Below are 16,476 nucleotides of genomic sequence, written 5' to 3'. Positions count from 1 at the left end.
AAGAACACTTGCATTCTGGGTAGTCTGTTAATACCAGAAATATTTTAAATTAGGTGGTAGAGTCACCTAATGTATTATTTATTATGCTTTATAATTACTATACATTGCACATATTTTATATATATCAAGGATATATAATAAAAACTTTAAAGATTTCCTCACAGGTATTTGATGATTTGTTTGGCTGGTGAATACCAGTTTTGTAGCCCCTTTACAATCAGCAGGTCATACTACTGGAAGTTTCTCCATCAAAATAAGATGCCTGAAACCTTAATCCTAACAGAATCCAAATTTATGGCTTATTAAAATCAGTGAACCATTCAACAGATGTTTGTTGAGTATCTTCTGTTTTCTCAACAGACTTTTCTCTTGAACTTATATTAAACATATCTCTTTTGATAAAGCATAGAAATATAACATGTTCCTTTAATCTCTGAAATTCAAAAAGTTAATGATGTTATAGATTAAAAAAAAAGTCCCCATGGGACACACAGCCATTTCCTTTTCAAATCATATTCCTCTTCCTGGAGAATCACTGCTTACGAGCCACAGAAGAAGGATGAGACATCATGCTTGGGCACAAAATACGTATGATTTAAACCGTGGTGAAAACGCTGTCATGAATTAAGTGTGATATTAAGGGTACATACTCTTAGTGTAACAGAAAGTTAAAAGCGAGGGAATTACTAACTGCTGGAAGCAATGGCTTTATGGAATGAGGTTAGGGCTTGAACTGAGGCTTAAAGGCTTGTTAGAATTTGCATGTGCACTGGGGAGAGGGAAGAACAGTCCTGGTGGTGGAGTGAATAAATACGGGGCAGTGAGGGCTTTCCAAAGAGACTTTTGTATGCATTAGATCATGGGACTCACTAACACTTTATGAGGTAAAGGAAGGTTCATTTGGTGGCAGATACAGAGAAGAAGGTGGCAGATGTACCATCTAGAGTTGCAGAAGTCCAGACAGGGCAAAACATGCTTTGATCTTGATCAGAAGGAGCTGACTAACCCTCAGTGATTTCTGAGTTTGGAGGATACTCCTTTGGCAATGCATCTAGTGGACTTTAGACTTTGTTATTTCTCTTCTGAGTTTTTGTACATTTCTATTTTGTCTTTAAATGGATTATCTGCTTCTTGCAAGTAGGGGTCATGCAGTATCTTACAGAGTAGGATTCAATGAATGTTGTGGTGTCGGTGAAAGGGTAGCTGACAGAGATTCTGTGGGAAAATGTATTAGCTCCTGGTAACTGGCTGCCAGTGGGAGAGGAAAGGGAGAAATGCGTCAAAGGCAATTTCATGTAGGGGCATCTAAGAAAACGAAAAGGACACTGCTGCCAGAGAGAGGAATGTCACAAGAGAGAAGAGAGCTGGTTCTGTAGAGAAAGTTATGGGTTCAGCTTTGAACATTCTGAGTCTGAGGTAAAAGTGAGACATTCCAGAGGAGTTTACAGTGCTTGAGGATATGGAACTGGAATTCAGGTGACAGGAGACAATGAAAGAGAAGATGTGACATTGAAATTTATATATGGCTGAAGTTGCCGGAATGGTTGAGCTGCCAGAGAAGGAGCTTGTAAAGAAAAGCTCAGGGAATCAAAAACTGAGTCAGGAGCAATGTTCCTTTTATAGGGCCTAGAAGGAGGAAAAGAAACCCTAAACCTGCACTGTCCAGCATGGTAGTCACTAGCCACACTCAGCCATCTAAATTTAGATTAATTAAAATTAAATACCATTTAAAACTCAGTTTCTGAGTCACAAGAGCCGCATTTCAAGTGCTCACTAGCCTTATGTGGATAGTGGCTACTGTAATGACAGTGTGAACAGAATGTTTCCCTCATCATAGTTTTATTGGACAGTATTGCAGAGATAGAGAGAAATTCTCATTTGAGAAAAAAACAGAGAGCAGAGGAGAGCTTACAGTGTCAAATGCTGAAAAAGAATGAAATCGGACTAGGGGCCATCCATGGATTTGGCCATAAGGAAGCCATTGGAGTCCTTTGAGATAGCAAGACAACAGTTAGAGAAAACGGCAGAATCAGTGGAGGGTTTTAAGGATGGGAGACTTGTTTATGTTTGGAGCATGGACAGAGGCCAGTGAAGATGCTAAGGGTTTTGTCTGGGAGAAACTCCCTGTTTCTCTTTTTATTCTCACATTCACAATCTTCAGAACACTTCACTTCTCGTCACCAAGTGTGTGTGTTTAGTCCCACATCAACCAATTCTCCACCATCAGCTGAGTGTCCTACAACTCGGCTCTGACACTGTCTCTCTGGAATTAGTGTCAGCTCCCACAGGTGAAAGGCTCAGCCCCATAGCCTGCCTCACTTCAGACACCAGTCGAAGCTCGTAGGTAGTTTCCCAGTACTGACCGAATGGCTACAAATCGGGGTTCCCATAATATGCACCTTGGGTTTGATAATTTGCTTGAATGTTTCACAGACCCCAGGGAAAACACATTTACCATAAAGATATAAATGAGCAACTAGATGAAGAGCTATAGAGAGAGAGGTCCAGGGAAGGGGTGAGGTACTCCCATCCCCTCTCCTGGCATGCTACCTTCCCAGCACCTGGCAACCCGAAAGCTCTCTGAACCTCATACTTTAGGGGTTCTTATGGCAGCTTCGTCACGTAGCCATGACGGATTATTAACTCATTTTCCAACCGCTCTCCAGAGGATGCGGTGGGGCTGAAAGTTCTGTTTCTAACCATGGCTTGGTCTTTATAGTGATCAGCCCTCATCCAGGAGACCACCTAAAATCATCTCATTAGAACAAAAGATACTTCTTTTGTTCTTCTATCATCCAGGAAATTCCAAGGGATTTAGGAACTCTGTGTTAAGATTCAGGGTCACAGACCAAATATTTGAACAAAGGATGCACCCTGGTGCTTTTATCGCTTAGGGAATCACAAAAGTTTTAGGAGCTCTGTGCCAGGAATGGGGGTAAGGGGTGTGTGTGTGGGGGGGCAGAGAGCAATATATATATGTTTTGCTGGTATTTCATAGGCTCCTAAATCCCTGCCCTGCATTTGCTTTTCTTTTTAGCTATGGTTTCAAGTTTACAATAGTCTGCTGGGTATCTCAGGAATACCCTGCCAGCACCTCCAACTCAACACATCTAAAACCACACTCATGATTGTCCATTTCAACCCATTCCCATTTTTTATATTCCTTATTCCAGCTCATCTTTCTAGTTACTAAAGTTGGAAAACTTAGTCATATGTGAATCATTCTCTCCCTTCCCTCCACTCCTTTAGTCAGTCAGCTGCTTGGGCATGCTTATCTTACTACCTCTGCCATAGACTCATTTATTAATTTATTCTTTTTGTTTGTTTAAAATGATTATGAAATATTTCAGGCAAACAGGGAAGTAATAGAGAACATCATAATGATAATATACTCAGCCCAGCTTAAGCAAAACTTAAAGCCCCTTGAAAATCCATTCAGATCCCATCCTCTTCTCCATACCAATCACCATGTAAATTTTAGCATTTATCATTGCCATGCAAGATTTATAGTTTTATTCCACATGTGTGTATCCACACATAGTAAAGAATATAAATTGGTATGTTTTTAAACTTTATATAAAAGGTGGTATACTGTTTATCGTGCTATAACTTTTTTGCTGTTATTTTGGAGATTTATCCATGATGAATCATCTCTTTTCACTTATTTTAAATGTTATTTAATGAATACACCACACTTCATTAACCATTGTGTGTTATTCTATATGTGTGCACATACACACACATTTATATAATAAATATATGTGTGTGTGTGTATAATTGCTTTTATTTTTTTACTCCATCTCTTCAATCGAAATGGAGTAATGGCATGGTGCAGCATTTAGCCATTCTGGGGGTAACTGAAAAAATTCTATTTCTCAAGGAATAGAATTTCCATCCAACTTTCTGCCACTTCATTCATTTTTTTCCCTTCTCTTACCTCTTCTAAGTAGGCCATGGGCATGGTTGGCTGTTTTGAGAATAGTTGATAAGATATGTTTCGTTTATAGGATTGAAGACCAGAAAAAAATTCTATTAGAATTTTAGATAGAGACTTAAGCATGAAATATAGTATGAATAAAATTCATGTTGAAGATTATTGCTCATCATTTAAAGATACCACACCTTAATGGCATCAGTTTATTTATTTTTAGGTAAAGTATTATTAAAGCATATTTACAAATATTATTTTAAAGTAAAGCTAGGAGTTCCCATCGTGGCTCAGTGGTTAACGAATCCGACTAGGAACCATGAGGTCGCAGGTTTGATCCCTGGCCTTGCTCAGCGGGTTAAGGATCTGGCATTGCCGTGAGCTGTGGTGTAGGTCGAAGACGTGGCTTGGTTCCCCCACTGCATAGGCCAGCGGCTACAGCTCTGATTAGACCTCTAGCCTGGGAAATCTCCATATGCCACGGGAGTGGCCCTAGAAATGGCAAAAAGACAAAAATAAATAAAAAAATAAAGTAAAGCTATCTCATAAGTTTACTAATTCATAGCCAAGAGAATTTCTAGCATTTTATATTATTCTAGAAAAGATAATTAACAAGATACTTTCTAGCATTCTATATTCTTCTAAGACAGATTATTAACAAGGTAGAAATACATAACCTATCTTTTCTCAGAAGATTGCAACAACTCAGAAATATGTCAGTAGACTAAGCTTCCTGGACTGTCGTGAAGATGACTTCAAAAGTGTTACGGATAATTAGAAAATTTATAATACCCAGGGATGTCAATAGCCTGGATAAAGAGAATGGGATTCCTCGAATTATAAAAACATCAGTGCTTTTGTATCATGGTGATATCTTTAGTGTGAAGCTTGAATGAAAATGAGGGTCTAACTCATTTGGGAAAGGTGATCTTGAAAGAGGTGAACTATTATAAGGTCAAAGAAATTTTATCATACAGCATTTATTGGTTAATTGTAATTTTTAAATTCATCATTCATTTTCCCACAAGATAATTGTCTTGACAGTCTTTCTGCTTAACATTAATTAAACAACCACAGCATGTTCAGTATTGGTTAGAGCATTCAAAATATATGACCCCTAACACAAGGAGTTCACATTCTAAGAAGATTTACTTTAAAAATGATCTTCCTTATACATATGTATCTATTATGTTTTCTTTCTCTTTTCTTTATTGTAGGTGTCTCTTTGACTGATCATTTAAGACTTGATATGTTGATTGGTGAGTCTGACACACGGGTTTGAAGCTTGCTCTGCCATTTTTTTGAAAGTGACACTGTGCAAGTATCATAACCTTGCTAGCCTCAGTTTTCTCATCTATAAAATGATGAACATATGATACTTACCTCTTAGGGCTGTGAGGATTGAAAATGCAAAGGAGCGGGCATATATCAAAAGTCCAAAAATGTTATCTCTTCCTTTTTGTAGGTTAAGTAAAGATAAGAGATATGGCTTTTGAGGTATATTTTTGAGAAAGGGAAGATGTGAAATATGAAGGAGGTTAAGTATACCTAGTCAGTGTCAGCTAGAATGCTTCTGAAATATGATAGTGATTATGTAAGTAGAACAAATTTGAAGATTCTTGAAATCCAGAATTCACAGGTTAAAGAGATTCAGAGGTGGGTAAAAGAAAGGTCATAATCATAGCAACAGAGGTTATGTTAAATAGACATTGATTTAGGTGGAACTATACACAATTGCCACCTTTTTAGATAAAAATGGTTGAATATTGGCAATTTTGTATTGTTCACTTAATAAATGTCCAGGAGGGAAGAAGGCAGCAGAGACTGTGAAGGAAAAGGGCAGAGCTCTTCAGGCGTGGTACAGTTAACCAGGGCTGTTGCTGTTTTTATCTTTATTTACTTATTGATTGATTGATTGATAGTCTTTTTAGGGCCACACCGAAGCACATGGAAGTTCCCAGGCTGGGGTCAAATCAGAGCTGCAGCTGTTAGCCTTCAGCACAGCCACAGCAAGGCCCATCTGAGCCATTGTCTGCAACCTACACCAGAGTTCACAGCAATGCCAGATGCTTAACTCACTGAGCGAGGCCAGGGATTGGGGATTGAACACTCGTCCTCATGGATACCAGTCGGGTTCATTACCACTGAGCCACAACAGCAACTCTAGTTGCTGTTTTTAATACAGAATGACTAGGCTCTTGTAGATGCGAATCGAGCATTATTTAGTGGCCTCTTGTCTTTGGATGGACAAAAGGAGCTTGAAGATGGGTCTGAAAGAGTTCATGCCAGTGGATCTATAGAAGTCTTTGAGGCCCTTCAATATTCACCACAGTTTCCAAAAGATTTAAGAAAACTTATGAAAACATACCTAAGATTAAAAAAATAAGTGAGGAAATTGAGAGCAAGGGAAAATAAAGCTACATCCAAATCTCCTCCTGTGATGTAAAGAGTGGCCAGCTTTGAGCTTCCTCAAATCATCTTTAGAAAGGAGAAAGTATAAATAATATCCAGCACAGTGCTTCCCTTCCTGATAAGCAACTGCAATTTCTGAGTTCCCAAGTCACGGAGCAGTTGGTGCCATCGAGAGGCTGTCTTCTACCAAGAAAACAAATACCTTTTAATGAAAATAAACCGTATTTCGAGATTTGACTACACTCCTGGGTTAGACAAGATGATCTTTCCCAAGACTACCTTCATTTCCTGCCTTTTTAAGATATTCCACAACAATTAACTCTTTTCAGTGTGTCTGAGTAGGTCCTCTGAAACTGATTATGTACTTTAGCTATCGCTCTCTTTTAAAAGCATCGCACTAAAAGCAGAAATGTTAGCTCTGGTAGGTTTCTTTCTTTTTTTTTTTTTTTTTTAAGGAAGATTAGATGAAGTGTTTTTGCATCTTGTCAAAATGGTCTATGAACCAAAAAAGTTTAAAAAAACTTTTTTTGTGTGTGTGCTTTTTGGGGCCGCACCATAGGCATACAGATGTTCCCAGGCTAGGGGTCTAATCGTAGCTACAGCTGCCGACCTACCCACAGCCACAGCAATGCGGGATCCAAGCTGCCTCTTAGAACTATACCACAGCTCACAGCAATGCTGGCTCCTTAACCCACTGATCACGGCCAGGGATGGAACCTGCATCCTTATGGATACTAGCTGGATTCGTTTCCACTGAGCCGAAATGAGAACTCCTGATTTTTTTTTTTTTTTTTTTTTTTTTTTGGTCTTTTTAGGGCCAGACCTGTGGCATATGGAAGTTCCCAGACTAGGAGTGGAACTGGAGCCACAGCCACAGGGGATCTGGTCCCGTCTGTGATCTATACCACAGCTCATGGCAACACGGGATCTTTAACCCACTGAGCAAGGCCAGGGATCGAACCCACGTCCCTATGGATACTAGTTGGGTTCGTTACCGCTGAGTCACAATGGGAACTCCTGAAAATGATTTCTCATTTGTCAGTTGGGATCAATGAAGAAATGAATTCCCCTGGCCATGTACTTTGCTTTCTATGGGTGGCTGGACTAAGATTTTGTAAAAGCAGCATGGAGGTAGTACGTTTAGACTCATAAAACACATCCTCACTCCTAGAAAAACACCTGAAAATATCTGAAATATCTCTTCCAGGAAAAGAACTACCCTCTATCCAAATATCCATGTAAGTAGAGAGAATACTGTGACATCCCTCTCTCTCCCACTCCATTTTTTTCACTTGTCCTACCCTTCAAGACTCCCATTCTCCTTTCTCTATTTTTTCCCCCAACATCAGCTTATTCTATGATACTTTAATTTTCCTTTAGAATTTAAATGTAAAATGGTACAGGGTTTATTCTATTTACTTTTCTTTTTTTTTTTTTGCCCTGCCCACGGCATGTGGAAGATCCTGGGCAGTTGATCAAAACTGTGCTATAGCAGTGACCCAAGCATGCAGTGACAACACCTAAACCTTAACCTGCAATGCCACAAGAGAATTCCTACTATTTACTTTTAAAAGTGATGCTTCTACTTGTATGAGACTAAAAGTTCTTACTATTGGAGATCAACTCCATTCTTGGATTCAGAATTTTGTCTTGTTTTTGCATGTTTGTGGTTTTTAGGTCATTTCCCTGAAAGTTCTATCTTTTGCACAATTAACTGCCCAGTAATCATAAAATGTGTCTGATCCTACGAGCATAGGACGAAAATATAAGAACTGAGAAGCAAATCCTGTCTCATAAATGGGTTAAGAATTCTTTTCAGTGCACACAAAATCTAGTTCAAGTCCTTGGACTTCACAGTTCCAGCCTCCAGCACAACTTTATCAAACAAATATAACAATCACAATTGAAACACTAATTCTTGTTGGAGTCAGATTTCTAACAAAAAAGGGTATGCTGGACAGCATTTCCGCCTCTTGAACTTAACCTCTTTCTTGGCAATTAGATCTAAAGGTAACAGGCAGAGTCTCTTAGCCAGCAAAACACACACACACACACACACACACACACACACACACACAGAGAGAAAACTTGAGCATACCCCCCATGACAGCAATATATCAAGAATGCCAAAGAGCAAAGGTGTGTTAACCTAATCCAGTAAGTGAAATGAGAATTTAAAGTATAACTAAAATGTTCCAAGAAAAAAAAAAAAAACCAAGAAAACACTTTGCTTAGATTCACTATTCATGTTGGCAATTGTTGATGGGCTTTTTTAGGTATTTCACTTGTTACCAAGATGATTAAGAAGCAGGGAAAACAACACGTTTGTGCAGCAAAATAATTGTGACTGAATTAAAAAAAGGTTGTTTGAATATACACACAATGTATTAAAAGAAACATACTTTGTTTTGGTACCACTGGCCAGAATGAAAGCTCTCCTATCTGTGAGGTGAATTGAGGTCTTTTTGTTTTGTTTGAAATGTCTGCTTCCAAGGGTACGTAAAAGTGGGAGACGGTTTGGAAACAGGGGCTACGGGGGATGGCTCGATTGTGAATCTAAGAGCTGAATGTGTCAGAGAGAAAATCCTCCTCCAGCCTCGGAGGGGGTGTCTCCCCCAATACCAGCTCCCTCCCCCCGGGCTCGCGGGGCGGGCCTGGTTTGCTCAGTAGCAGCAGCGGCCGCAGCAGCAGCCCCGGGGCTGAGCGGCGGCGGCCTCCTGGCAGCGCAGGGAAGTGGCGGCTCCGAGAGCGCGAGGCCCTGGGGAGATCCGGCTGCCGCCGGGATGGAGGAAGCATCGAGAGGAGCCAGAGCCTCCGGGGACGGATTTCCTCCCCATCTCAGTTCCCCTACGGCTTGCCGGGGCCTGCTGCGAGCGCCTGCAAGGTAGAAAAGGCCTGCGCCTCGGCCTGGCAGCGGCAGCCGGCGAACGAGGCGGGCACAGCGGGGTAACAGACGAGCGGCAGCCGCTCTCCGGAACCTACGCCGCCACGGCCGCTCATTGTCTCTCCCCTTCCACCCGGGGGCAAACAGGAAGCGCGATGCCTGGCCAAGTGACGGACGAGCGTCCGGGCCAATGAGCAATGACTACGGAGACCGTGGTGGCGAATAAGCGCGGAGAAGAGGGGCGGAACTTCCGGGCGGGCTGTCACCCTCTTCCCCCCTTTTGGGCTGGAGGCTCCACCTTTTGTGTTTCCCGCACAGTCAATCAAAATAGGAAAAAAAAATCCCCGGACCGCTCCGGCCGTGTCCGCCGCCGCTTCCCGCATCCTCTCCCGCCGCCGCCGCCTTCGCTCCTCACCATGTGTAAGGCGGCGGGGAGCCCCGCCTGAGGTGCCCTAAACACACTATGACCGGTACGTAAAGCCGAGAGAGCAACCCTTGCTGCTGCCGCCGCCGCCGCTGCCGCCGACTAGAGCCAGCCCGGGGCCGCCGCCACCGGCTCCCGGCCCCCTGTGTGCGACCGAGTGTCTGTGAGAGGCAGAAAGCCGCACTCCCCTCCGCCTCCCTCCCCGCCAGCTACCGTCCAACCCTCAAGCCCCAGCAATGCCGTGTCTCCGCCGGGCCCGGGGCGGGCGGCCCGGCCCGCCGGGAGCGCATCCCCCTGTGTGCGGGCGCGGGCGGCGGGCGGGCGGGCGTGTGAGTGACTGACGGTGCGAGAGGAGCGAGCGCGAGTGAGAGCGAGCGGCGCGAAGGGAAAGGGGAGGAGAGGAGAGGAGAGGGGGCAGGGGCAGCGCGGGGAGGAGGAGGAGGGAAAGAGGAGGAGGAGGAGGGTTACAGGCAGCGGCGGGCGGGGGCAGCAGCAGGAGGGGAGGAGGGAGCCGCCGCCGCCGCCGCCGCCGCCGCCGCCGGGGGGCGGGTGGGGGAGGGGAAGGGGACTCGGTCCGGGCTTTCGGAATAATTTCGCCTCGGCCCGCGGGCCCCCTCCCTCTCCTCCACCCGCCTTCCTCCCCACCCCCCCAATACCCCCCCCCCCGCGCTGTGCCTGCAGCTCCCGAAAAGCCAGTGAAACAAGAGGAAATGGCTGCCTTGGACGTGGACAGCGGCGGCGGCGGCCACGGCGAGTATCTGCAGCAGCAGCAGCAGCAGCAGCAGCACGGAAACGGCGCGGTGGTGGCGGCGGCGGCGGCGGCGGCGGCTGCAGCCCAGGTGAGGAGCGGCTTAGCCCCGGCCGGGCTCCCCCCTCGCGCCGCTTTCTCCTCCCCTCGCCTCTCCCCTCCCTCCGCGCCTCTCTCCTCCCCTCCCCCCGCCCCGGGAGCTGCCCGCCCGAGGCGCCAACGCTCCGACCCCGCCCGCGCTCCCCCGCCCGCCGCCTTTTTGTGTGAGTGCGTGTGTGTGCGCGTGTGTATGTGTGTGAGTGTGTGCGCCCTCTCGGGGGTGGGTTCCGGGTGGAAGGTGGAGGCCCGGCGCGCAGCCCGCCGCCCGCCTTCCCGAGGACGGTGGAGCCGGTGTGCGTGCGAGCGGGAGGGCGCGAGCCGGGGTCGAGGAGGAGGAGGAGGAGAGCGCGGGCTGGCGCTCGCCCGGGCGCTGCCTGCGAGGCCCGAGTCGCACTTCCTGTGCGAGCGGCGGCCCGGCCCTAACCGCCACCCCCTCCCCCTGTCTCCCTCTCTGAACCCGCCCATCGGGGGTAGGACACTCAGCCGTCACCGCTTGCTCTGCTGGCCGCTACCTGCAGCAAGATAGGGCCGCCATCGCCCGGCGACGACGAGGAGGAGGCGGCAGCCGCAGCCGGGGCCCCCGCCGCCGCCGCAGCCGCCGCCGGAGCGGTAAGTCTCGCGCGCGCGGCCCGCCCCCGCCGAGGCCCGGCGCCCGCCATCCCGGGCCCGCGGCGCGCCCGCCCGCCCGCAAGGCCTCCCCGGCGCCCGCGCCTTCCCCGAGACGCCCGTCGCGCGGCCAGGGCACCCTTTCCTGCTCTTTCGCGTGCCTCTTCGGATCAGAAGCCAGCTCAGGCTTTCTCGGAATTGTCATTGCGGCACCTCCAGCCAAATTCACTACAAAATGAAGTCTGAGAGGGTGGGGGTAGAGGACTCCAAAATGGATGTTTGAGCAGTTCATATCAGTGCTGCAAACTCCTTCGCCGAACACCGCAAAATTTTCAAGCACAGCCTATCGGCCATAGATAGTATCAACTACCCAGGCGGTGTCTTTAGTTTCTAATATTTTTTGAACCCAGGGCTTTTTCTGCCAGAAGTTAGTAGATCTTACTCAGTTAAATGTTAAATGGTTTAAAAAAAAAAAAGGAATGAAGGTTTACTCTTTCAGTCGCCTTTTTGTATACGGGGGTGAACTCGAACACTTTTTGAGTGCTTTTTAAATGGCCTTTCTGTTTGGCCATTTTAGTCTTTGCAGACGGCTTAAATTTGCAATACTTTTTCATAAATGGAGTAAGTGACCGTTGAAATCGGCGAAGTTACTTAGGTAGTACTTTGGTTTTTGAAATGGAATGTGAATACCAGTGTTAGAAACAAAAGTACATCTAAGGAATTATATTTACATGTATGCTCATGCATACCATACTTACAGTTGAATTTGGTTGGCAAAACTGTATTTTCATTTTATCGTGATTGCGTCTGATGGGCTATGGTGGGATTCTTTTTGTAGGGTTTTTAGGTTGAGGCAGGGGGAGAAGCTGGCTAGTGTTACATGAGGGCTTAATACAGATTAGAAACAGTTTTTAAGACTATTGTAAATTTTATTTGAATTTGAATCTTTGCTGTTGAGTTAAACATGTAGATGTGTTCAGATATTAAAATAATTGAAACCCCCATCATTTGGGGTTTTTTTTTTTTGAGGTTTGAAGTGAGTTCTAGGAATTTGGTTGTGTAGTGTTATTTTGAATTGTCACTGCATCCAAAAAAAGTTTGATATTTGGTATAGTCTGCAGGAAATTCTTAGTATTAGGAGGCATTAAAAGTGAACTAATGTTCAGCTTTTTATTAAATATTGTATTTGTGATTTTAGTGCTTGGAATTTTACTGTAGAGGAATGTGAATAATGACTTAAAAGTATGGTTTTAGGCTTTGTTCTTTTGTAAGCAGAAGGCATAAAATTATGATTGTGAGAAGCTGTTACTTTTTAAACAAGTTTATGGTTTGGTAAACCTTTTTTTATGAACTATATTCCTATAAGCCCCACCATACTAAAACAGATAGTTTACGTTAAAAAAAAAAAAAAAACCTTATGGCATGAGTAAAATTGCAAAGCAGATTGTTTCTATTTATCTTTTTAAATATTTTGAATAGAACAAAAAACTTTTTGTAACTGCAACTTACCAAGTTTAGATATCAGTTCAGTGAATGGGGGAGGGGAGAAGTAAAGGAGGAAGTTAGGGGTAAAAAATATGTATATGTGAGTCTCAGCCCAAGGAATAGAATACTTTCTCCATCCTTAGCCTACTGTAGCCATCCATATACTTGTAGGGAAGTTGTTTGCAGCCCTTCAGCTCCTCCTCCGAACTGCTAAATCTACTGACATCTCATTTCCCGCCAGATGAACATGAACCAGAATCAGAGCATTTTTTCTTTGCTTGTTTGGTACCTATGCATAAGATTTTTCACTGTGTATAATTAGTAAAACTAGTTTGAGTTTGTTTGCCTTTAGTAAGTGAGAAAATTATTTTTTCAGTTCAAAAAATGTAGATATGGACACCTCAGAAAATGAACTTCAGTGATTTCATAGGCTTTTTATTCCCCACTTAAAAGACATGCTTAGATAATCTTACAGTAATTACTCAAATTACTGGGAATTACGAGAGATAAAGGGAGAGCTTTTTTTTAGCTGTGTTTTTAAAAAATTTTATTTGGGATTAATTTCACATTTATGGAAAAATTTTAATGGTAGAACTGAGAGTTTACCTTAGACCCTTCACCCAGCCTCCCCTAGTGTTACTCTAACTATGGTACATTTGTCAAAACTAGCACATTAACTATGATAGTGTTATTAACTAAACTACAGACTTTATTCTGATTTCACCAGTTTTTCCATTAATGTCCATTTTCTATCCCAGGATTCAGTTTGGGATACCGCATTGTATACAGTATTATGTTTAAAATCAAGTGGAAAATGCAACTTTATTCTAGTTTAGTTTGGTATTTTAGAGTTAATAGGGCATTGAAAGCCAATCAGCTGTACTTCAGATTTGCTTTAAATATTTTCAGTTTATATTTTGTTATAATGTGATGTGCATTGATCCTGAATTCTGGCCAAGATAATGTTTGGTTACCCTCAGTACAGTGCTGAATAGGTCTAATCATAAAGCAGTCTCACCTGCTTTGTCCCACAGTATGGACTCTGAAAGTTGTTTTGATGGCAAGACTTTTTCTGTGCTTTGTTATTAAAAGTTATGTGGTTAGTTTTAGTAATACATCAGGAAATAGAAAAAGTAGACCCATAATGCAATATCACCTTATCCAGTTTACATTTGCGTGAGCCTGTGGATTATTAATTTGTTTAATTCATTTGTACTTTAGTATAGTAAACTGTACAAGTGAATATGAAAAGCATTGCCTGATTTCATTTTAACTTGTAAATTTAGTGTTCGCTTATTACATAAATATTGGTGAGCTACAAAGTGAATAATAGCTTATTTCCAAAAAGGTTATTGCGGCTATTGCTTAAAATAAGACCAACATTGTCATTGTAAGAAATTCATTGGGTAATTGTTTTTATTTTCAGATGGTGTTCTTTACTGTTTCTTTGAAGATTTTAAGAAACTTGAGTACTTGCTTAAGAATGGGTCTTAGTTTGTTTCCATCTTAGCTTTACACTTGTTTCCAGTTACACTCTTTCCTTGCCTATTTCTGGCTTTCATAAAGCCATTTGTGGGAACTGAGAGGTTAATAATCTCTAATAAATCAGTATGAATTTTTTCTTTTTTCCTTTCTATAAGTAATATCTTAGAAAAGTATCTCTTTGCCCCTGCCCTTCTTTTATGTGTGATTGCAGTGGAGAATGCCCTTGTAATAAATTGCAGTAGCAGCATCCCATGGTTACTCTTGGTTGTGGTCTTTTTCTTTTACTGTGTGATTATGTGTTTGTATATAGAGGGAAACTTGGCTGCCTTCAATTATAACTTTTTACAATAATACCAGTGTCCATGTTAATTGGTGTTTTGTCAATTAGGATGTTAGAATTACTGACAGAAACACTGGTGGATTTTTCTTTTAGTGTGTAAGCTTAATGTAGAGGGTTATCTTGAACCCAAACCAAATACTAGTTATGTGTTTGTATGTTTCGCTCCCTTTGTCTGTAGAGTTTCCAGTAGCTTAACATCAGACATTTTTACAACTGTTTTGGTCTCAGATAATTTTCTAATTTATCTCTTTTGCTGGAATGCTGCTGATGAAATTTTTCTTACAAATGAATGGTCTTAGTAGGCTTTGTAGTTTTGAAAGAATTGGTTTAAAATTGGTATAGAGTTTTTCATAGAAGATTTTAATATCTCAAGGTCAGTTTTATTGATCCATTTTTTTCTGTTATTTTCTTTGCAGTGATTTTAAAGTAAAATACTTTTATTCATTCAATCAATATTTATTGATCATTGTGCTGGGCACAATTGGATGTTTTCAAATCTGTCCTCATAATCTTAGTCATCATTAGGATACTTTAGGACTGTGTAGTACTTTATACTTTATAAAGCTTAACACTTTCTTTAGGTACGTATGATCATGCAAGGTAATATTTTTCCCATAGGGAAATTGAGTCCTGTTCTAAATCACATGTAAGTCTACAGTTCTAGCTAGGGCTTGATCCTAGTTATGAGTTTTTTCCATTCTAGTATTAATGTATTTCCCTCCTCCAAGCATTTATAGTCTTAGCTTAAATCATGAAAATCTAGTACTCTTCTGTTTCAGTGTTCATAAATATTTTTTGTATATGCTTTTCACTTAAGTTTACTCAAAAAAGTTCAAATACATCATTTTGTCTTAGGTTTGGGGATTTCCCTTCAATTAATGGCCAGTATTGTTAGGAAAACTGGTACTGTAGTTTATTTTTATTTAGCTTCTGGAGAAGGGAGTGTTTGGGTGGTATTTACTCAGACTTGTCTTAGTAAATAAAGTAGTTGGTTTATTTTCAGGGAATTTTGTGAACTGGAAAACTGTTCACTAATAGGTTGAATATCTGTTCTTGTTACGATTTTGTTAAAAAAAAAAACTTTAGATGCCGTAAATTTGATATTTTATTTTAAGGATGAAAAAGGGACAAAATGCCAATATAGTTGTCCCTCTTTATCTGTGTGTTCTGCATCCTGGAGGGCTACCTGTTGTTACATCATTTTATATAAGAGAATGAGCATAGGGGATTTTGGTATCCTTGGGAATCAAATCAATCCTCTGGGGATACCTAGGGATAGCTGTGTTGTGAGACTAACTTATGAAACTGAGATATTTATATTATATTCTTTGTTATAGGTAGAAACATTGTAAGTTTAATGCTGGTGAGAAAAAATTCAAGATCGATTCTCCAAAGGCGAGCAGTAACCCTGTAAAGATAAGAATTGGATTTGAAATACCGTATTTTAGTGCAGACTTCAGTATGAAGCATAGATTTAAATATCTTTGGTTTATTTAAAATGTCAAGAGGCTGAAATGAAACATGAATTAATACTCTAATATTGGGAAAGATGATATAAGCTTGCTATACCATATAGAAGTTGAAAAATGATAAGCAACTTTAATGTCTGGTGCTTCATTTTAACAATTTAAGTTTGATAGGTTTAAGTGTTTATCTTTAAAAAAATAGATCATTATTTTAGTTCAGGCTTAGAAATTTGTACTGTGTCCCATGGTTTCTCTGCCTTTATTGTCTTCCACCTTTCTGTCTCCTTCACTAGGTCTTAGTTTATCTATATAAAACACAGATCTGATTGCACCAATCACTTGCCTTAAAACCTTTTATGGCTTCCAGTCACTATCTGGAGGATAAAGTCCAAACTCCTTAGTAGAACCTATGAAGCCATTTACTACAGGCCCTGATAAGAATGTCTAGTCCTTTTCCCCATTGCTTTTTTCTATGAATATGAGTCTTTCTAGATCTTCTCTTGAACTCCGAACTACATATTATTCTTCAGAGTTTCTTTCTGTCTGTGACTATTATTTCTATACCTTATTAATGCCTTTCTCAGTTTCCTAGCTGCCTG

The 16,476-nt window shown here is 42.0% G+C and overlaps 1 protein-coding gene across 6 annotated transcripts in view; it reads left to right on the top strand.

Moving 5' to 3' along the window:
• The window catches only part of SP3 (Sp3 transcription factor), a 90,498-nt gene that overhangs the window by 30,734 nt on the left and 43,288 nt on the right, over positions 1 to 16,476 (top strand). For 2 of the 6 annotated variants that reach the window (XM_084997960.1, XM_084997959.1), the window contains exons 1-2: positions 9,486 to 9,694; positions 10,970 to 11,104. In XM_084997960.1, coding sequence (XP_084854086.1) covers positions 9,688 to 9,694; positions 10,970 to 11,104 — 142 coding nt within the window. In that variant the 5' untranslated portion in view covers positions 9,486 to 9,687. 6 annotated transcript variants of the gene reach the window in all.

This window comes from Sus scrofa, chromosome 15 (assembly GCF_054392235.1).
Source record: "Sus scrofa isolate SSC_HxYL_T2T_F1_AM1 chromosome 15, Sscrofa_HxYL_maternal_Yorkshire_Landrace_v2.0, whole genome shotgun sequence".
Classification (NCBI taxonomy): Eukaryota; Metazoa; Chordata; class Mammalia; order Artiodactyla; family Suidae; genus Sus; species Sus scrofa.
The sequence above is the reverse complement of the archived record's forward strand: the minus strand, read 5'-3'. Positions and strand labels throughout refer to the sequence as shown.